The sequence below is a fragment of the Sycon ciliatum genome, chromosome 1 (genome assembly GCF_964019385.1).
Source record: "Sycon ciliatum chromosome 1, ocSycCili1.1, whole genome shotgun sequence".
Classification (NCBI taxonomy): Eukaryota; Metazoa; Porifera; class Calcarea; order Leucosolenida; family Sycettidae; genus Sycon; species Sycon ciliatum.
The window spans coordinates 72168812-72176150 of NC_088643.1; the positions used below are offsets into that span (position 1 = coordinate 72168812).

The window sequence follows — 7339 nt, forward strand, 5'->3', positions numbered from 1 at the left end:
GCGAATTCAAATAAAAATGTACCTACCTAAGCGTAATTGTCCAGAGAATCAAGAGACCCAGGCACGTATCTGGGAGCTCTCAGAATAGGACTGCTGGGCACGCACGCAACACAATTACAGATCCACTTAAAGGGGAAGTTAAGGCAAAAATTAAAACTTCACCAGTTGTAGTCTTCGGGGTGCTGAGTCGAATGGTCGTGGTCCGAGGAAGCTGAGACGCTTCCTTCCTACTTGAATCCCAATCGAACTCGCGCACTTCCACCGAAACTGGGTGACCGCGCCCTACTAGATGGGGATTTGTATGCAAAAAGTCACTAAAAGCGCCATTTCGTTCTTATAAAAGCACGGATGACCGCGATTGGCCCATATGTTGTAGTCTTTTGGACGCTGAGTCGACTGGTTTTGGTCCGAAAAGGCTGCGATGCAGCGTTCCTCCTTTATTCCCAATCGAACATGGTTGAACAAGCGGTCACGTGCTCCTGGGTGCCCAAATCACCTGGTCACCACGCCAGCAGGCGACAAATTTCACACCAAGGTTCAACTCGAGTGACAGGAGTGCACCCAAAAAAGGTCAAACAGGCTAGTAAGTTGTACCCTGCAGGCACGGTGACCAGCTGACTGGTGTACGCAGGAGCACGTGACCGCTTGTTCAACCATGTTCGATTGGGAATATAGGAGGAACGCTGCATCGCAGCCTTTTCGGACCAAAACCAGTCGACTGAGCGTCCAAAAGACTACAACATATGGGCCAATCGCGGTCATCCGTGCTTTTATAAGAACGAAATGGCGCTTTTAGTGACATTTTGCATACAAATCCCCATCTCGTAGGGCGCAGTCACCCAGTTTCAGTGGAAGTGCGCGAGTTCGATTGGGATTCAAGTAGGAAGGGAGCGTCTCAGCTTTCTCGGACCAAGACCATTCGACTCAGCACCCCGAAGACTACAACTGGTGAAATTTTAATTTTTGCCTTAACTTCCCCTTTAAAGACTACATCTCCACTTCTGTGGGCACCAGTACCTCTTGACGAAACGTTGTTATGCGGCTCTTTATTTTTTCGTTGAAGTCACAAGTGGCATGCTTCTGGTAAAACGGGATGCCGGTTCCTTGGGAATGCTCAAACATGGGTGGTGCATGTCCTGAAGCAAATAGACAGAGCATAGCGGAGCATGATCCCACCACTGTGAGGGGTCACACGAAGAGGATGAGGCAGGCAATGAGGCAAGGACATGATGCCTATGCCTCTGCTATAACAATGTCACAACAACAACAGCAGCAGTAGCCGCAGCAGCAATGGGACAGCTCAACTCTCTTTGGGGTCACGTACAGGCCATGGCGAGAATACAACCAGCCGAGCAGACACCGTGACTGTCAACTGCAGCAGCGGTGGTGGCAGAGCAGCAGCAGCAGCAACACTGACGTCATGACTGCTACATTAGATGCACTAGATGTACATGTAGATGCATTTGGTAGCTTCGAAATTATCGCAGATAAAAAATAGTATTGACTGAACAGTTTGCTCAGGAATTGAATCACCAAGGTTATCTTTTTGTCTGTCACCAGTTAATCCCATATAGGATTAGACTTCAAGACGCATTTGCAGCCTCGAAAATGGTCGAAGTGGAAGCAATGTTATTGAAGATGCATTTTGATCTTTCCCACAATGCCTCTCTGTATTTAAAATGCATGAATAGAGGTTACTCACTGGCTAAGACCCCAGGAAAGGTATCTGTGTGCAATTATTGCTGATGAATTGCATTATTACAGAATTACAAGTGGTAGAAATAGACTAGGAGTGAAATAGATGAATATTAGCACCATCGTAGCATTGAAGTAGTGTTGTAAAGTGCTCGCAGATCAATATGAACTAAAGACACGACATGTTCGGGGCATTTACTAAATCAGTTGTGTTCAAGTATGTACACATGTTAATAGTGGAATACTCCCGGGGTACTAGCCTAGGAGGTGCTTCTTCTTTAGCCATAGATGCATAGAATGTTTTTTTAGCTCCATATGGGCTATACCTAGGCTTGGATATTGCCAACTATGGTTTTTATTGGCAGGGGAAACTGGAAAGAACAAAACCAATTTTTGAAGAGGCCACCTGGACACCTTTGCACGGGAAGGCCTGTTACAGAAAAAGTAAAGCCCTTGTGCTGGTGAAACTTGGCAGGCATCATCTCTGATAAACACGGAATGCAGACTCCAACAGGTTTTTGAAGAAAGAACTTTACTTTGTAAGGTATGATCTACCCTTTCCCAAAAATTGGGAAAAATCCTATAAAAAAATCCTGTACATGTATATAGGATTTGACAGACAAAGAGATAGAGCTGTGGTACTGATGAGGCCGTTATGGCCAAAACAGCTTGCTATCTACAGCATTGGGTGTATAGATGTATGTGTGTGTTTTTTCTACAATCATAGCTCCATGGACGCACCAAAGGGAGATCAGGTAGGGAGGATTAAGTTGATAAAGAAAACAGAAGAAAAAATTGTATTGCTCAGTTAGCAGACGAAAAAGTTGAGTATTTGTATGAAAACTGTTAGACTTTTAAATTCAAGAGGAGACTGTCTCTGAGGAGGGATTATGTCCAAGCAGGGTAGGACACTATACTCTCTTACTTGCGTATGCGCGCGCACGCGTGTGTGTGTGTGTGTGTGTGTGTGTGTGTGTGTGTGTGTGTGTGTGTGTGTGAGAGAGAGAGAGAGAGAGAGAGAGAGAGCTATACTTGGGAATTGCTGCAACCCAATAACTTCAGGTCCGTGTTCGAAAGGCATTGGGCATGCGTCCCTGAATGCAGTCTGCAGCTGTTGCAGCAGCCTGGCAGCTCAGGTATGCTGGTGTACTGCTGCTGGGCTCTCTCTCCCTGCCCAGATGATCTACTGCTGTACACCGGCATGTGCAGCACTTGTGAACACGGTGCTCCACCATCTCCACTGTCCGGTTCACAAACGCCTGAACGGATCCATAATCTGGGACATCATCCAGCAGTAGCTTCTTCAGGTCCCATGCAGCACCACCAAGCTCCAGTGCCACATGAGTGTAGTCCCGGCGGACGTTTCTACGGTGATAGCCAGTCACACGGCGAGGGCTACCTGTCACGAGTACCTTCTCAAACTGGCCCACAAAGCGACTGCTTCTGTAAACCACACCACCAGCATCCATGCCATACCCTTCACGGCCATCCAGCAAGAAAGAGTTGTCCACAATACACTCCAACTGTGCTCCACTTTTCCGGATCAATTGCTTCAAGCCGCTCCTTGTCAGAGAAGTAGCATCCCTGTGACGATCCCTATCCTCATCAGTGACCAGAATGACGATTGGGGCAACGCTAGCTTGGCGCAAACGCAGCTCCGGAATATCCTCCAGGGCAAACCTGATGGAGTTGTAGCCATCCTCTCGTGACCCAGAAGCCTGCAATGCAGCGCAGGCTTCTTGAAATCCATCCACTCCATACACTCGGTTTCCACTAGAATCCAGGATTACCCGCGGCCGGGCAACAGGATGTCTGTCATTGGGGAAATGGGACCGGCCAAAGCCAACCAAGCTATACTGGTTGGGGATATCGGGGTAGACTCCAATTCCATGTTTTCGTAAAGAATCTTCAAGGTATCTTATGGTTTCATGAAACCAGGCTTTTTGAACAGACACCATACTGTCTGACTCATCTACAATAACAATGATATCAGCTGCAGACGGACCACAGCCGGGTTCAGGGCTGCTTGTGGAGGTTGCTGGAGGTCGCTCATAGAAATCCCTAGGCACAGTGTCGTAGCACTTAGCTGTGCATAACAATAGATAAACAGACAAAACGAGAATTGAAGCAGCCATATGTTGTTGCTGCTACTGTTGCTACGGTTGTTGTTGTTGTTGTTGTCGTTGTTGTTGTTGTTGTTGTTGTTGTTGTTGTTGTTGTTGTTGTTGTTGTTGTTGTTGTTGTTGTTTTGATTCTGTTGTCGTTTAGCAACTAAGATATTGCGACTTGGGCAGTAGCATGTGCTCAGGAAGTGGTGCTTCATTAGACATTTGTTTAATGGAAGGCTCTACGTGTTTCTTCTGTGTTCCAGACGGCAGTCGTGAATTAGCCATGTGTCAGGCCAGTCACCAGGAAGAGCGAGCTCCAGTGTTCAGAACACCTACTTCAAAGTACCCTCATTAACCTTTAAGAATAGTAATTTTGCGATGGGCATAGGTACCATTTGGTATGGCTGAAGACAAGAGCATGACTCAGATTAAGCAAAAGGGTGCGTTTGTTTTTTATTGTGTTGCAGTGAAATCCAAGCATCACATTATCCTAGGCCTGTCAGTTTCCAAAGAGTTGTAGCCTTGGGTTGCACGACCTTACATACAGATCATAACGTGATTGCCGATTGCACAACGCCTGCTTGTGGCACCCTCCGCTGTGTGCCACCGGATACATGTATCTCTGATGCATTAGAATTGGATTTTGCAGCATTTATGTTGCAAGAAACCTCCACGAATACAAGCTATGTACCGTAATGTACCGCAAGAGCGACCCACCACCACTATCATCACCATGACCACTACCACTACCACCACCACCGCCGCCACCACCACTATCATCACCATGACCACCACCACCACCACCACCTCCCTTTTGGAGTCGTATTTCGGAGGTAGGGTCCTGTGTGTAGGTCATGCAATGCGTACCTTGTACACACAATGCGGCACTCTGTGAAGTCATTTCAGTCAATACCGTCCTCGTACTCAGTTGATTTTGAAGAGCAGATGCGAGATCCACACATGTACATGCTAAGTGTGACCTTCATTACCGGTAGTACACTACACTAAGGTTCTCACACCGTACAAACTGAGTTGCACTCTGTCATACAATATTCCTTTCTTTGGCTGTAAAATCAAGCCTCTCACAATGTACTCACAATGAACCGCCAAATTGCCAGAACATCATGTTCAATGTATCACCGCAATCAAAGAAGAAGAGCGGCAGGTTTGAAGTTATGGTAGTCAAATATGTACATTTCGTCTTGTTGCTTCCAGGTTTGGCAGAATTGTCGGCAGATTGACTTGACATGGCTTATCTACATTAGGGTAGTACATACACTTCTTTCAAAGTATCTTACGTTCACATGTGGGTGGTCGATCTGTGGTCCATTCACCACCACCTGCGCACACTGCACTTAGGCTTCCAGCCAAGATATAAGGCTGATCACACGTCCATGTCGCCTGTAGTGCCAACAGAGCAACCCATAATCATGGTGGTATTCATCAAAGTTTACTTGCACAATTGAACAAAGGGGAATCACCCCTTTTCAGGAGCAGCACAAAATCGATGTGCCGCAATCCACTGATGATATCCGTGACTGATGTTTGCCAACTAATTATTACTTCACTCATACGCCTGTATGCCATGGAACATACCCAGATGGAGCTAACACTGTTTAGGCCCCTGTTAGTCGGGCATTGGTGTCTGAGATTCGCCCTCACTCTCATCACTAGGCCAGCGAGCCACCAGTGCAGCAGGGTATGGTCAGGCATACCACCGGCAGGCTGCACTGGTGGCCCGATGCATGGCAAGCCACCAGTGCAGCAGGGTATATCCACTGCAGGCATACCAGTGCAGCACGGTAGTACCCACTGCAGGCATACCCTGTAGCACTGGTGGCCTGCACGACATGAACACAAACATTCTAATCTAGTCAGCGTGTTTCCAAACGCAATCGTATCACTTTACATGTATATGGCTGTAAAGTTTGGATGTGAGAAATTCAATGACATTGCTATACTTTACTTGATGCTTTTCTACACGTACTGGTGTATCACCACAAGATCCAGCTAGCTGTACACATCTGAATTGAAGCACTGGCATTGTGTGCAAACTGAGAATGTCATCTGCAGGAGGATGCTTGGACATATCATGCTGGTGGTCTAAAAATCTCAATCTGCGGACAGTACTCTGTACCGTCTGTCCGGTTTCACTCTTTGTGGACTCCTCAAAGCGCAGATGTATGGGGCCAAACTGGGTGTACTGTGAGAAGTAATTTCTCAAGCCAGAAGTTTACTGCCCTCAACCGTGATTCCGCAAAGTAGTCAACGGATGAAACAGTAACCTCTGCAGGTTGGATGACCAGGTCCTGCAGTCTTATCATCATCAAGGTGTTGGGCACGAGACAGTGCATGCGATGATATAATGTGATGATGTCATGCGATGATGTCATGTGATGATGTCATGCGATGATGCCATGCGATGATGTCATTCGCAGAATATCCACAGTTCCACACCGCAACCATGGTACTATTGGTAGCCACTCACCTTGGATCCAAATCTCAGCCCCGGTGTCCAAGTTACCGCACCGTTACGAATTGAAGGTGGTATGGGGCAGGTGATGGCTACAGTGCAGAGTGCAGACAACATCAATCATACAATCCGATTCATCACATGTAATACAGCTGTGGAGCGTGTGTGCAGATGAACTTAGCTAGGTGTGCGTACAACACTGCGGATACACTGGAGTTCTGCAACATCTTTCAGTTACTACAGCCTTACACAAAACACTAGGACAAGAAACACAAAACTGGGAGTGTCCGAATTGGTGAAGTTAATTAAGGGGACACATTCAATATGCGCAACACTTGAACATTCTAGCTTTCGGGTTTTAGGACCATACAACTCTCTTCTTCAACACCGTGACTGGAAACGTGGACTCGTACTCTTGTGGTGGCTAGAAGCAGACACATGGACAGGAGTAACATGTTAACGTCATCGAGTGTTGAGAAAGAGAGTCATGTCCTCCCAGGCCTGGAAACTAATAAGTGGCCCGAGTAAAAGAAAGAATGCACTTGTTGCGAGGTGTGTGCCTTACGCCTGCAGACCGGTGGCGAAGGAAACCAGTCAAACGTCCCGTTACGGCAGGTTAAAGTGTCTGGTCCATCTAGCCAAAAGCCTGTGTCACATTGGTATAGTGCCTGCAAAAAAATTAAATTCAGCAGAACAGGTCATTCACAGGGTGAAGGAGAAGAAATGACTAGAACATAATGAAATCATCAGTGAGGAGAAGCACTCCTGACACTTTCACGAAGATTATCGCCAAACAACTGAAGTGACAAAACATTTTCCTTCTGAACACATAGTTCAGGGGACAACTTGCGGATATAAAATGCTTCCAAAACAGACAAATGTAATACAGATCTGCTACGGGCCAAAACTGAGAAAACATCATCTCTGTACAACTCACGACAACTATCACTAACGGACAGATGACTCTTGATAGCCGATTGCTGATTGTTGGAATGTCGCGCCTTTTTCGTCACCTCCAATGTCGCAGCTTTTGACCCGTCCTTTCCACTGGCCAGTCACGTTC

At 46.7% G+C, this 7339-nt stretch overlaps 1 protein-coding gene across 1 annotated transcript in view; it reads right to left on the bottom strand.

Moving 5' to 3' along the window:
• Positions 1–1028: 1028 nt before the first annotated feature.
• The window catches only part of LOC135805291 (uncharacterized), a 14889-nt gene continuing 8578 nt past the window's right edge, over positions 1029–7339 (bottom strand). The window contains exons 6-9 of the mRNA XM_065319310.1: positions 6842–6944; positions 6292–6368; positions 5102–5204; positions 1029–3781 (exon numbers count right to left, since the gene is read on the bottom strand). Of these exons, the coding sequence (XP_065175382.1) occupies positions 2754–3781; positions 5102–5204; positions 6292–6368; positions 6842–6944 (1311 nt within the window). The 3' untranslated portion in view covers positions 1029–2753. The remainder of the gene's footprint in view (positions 3782–5101; positions 5205–6291; positions 6369–6841; positions 6945–7339) is intronic.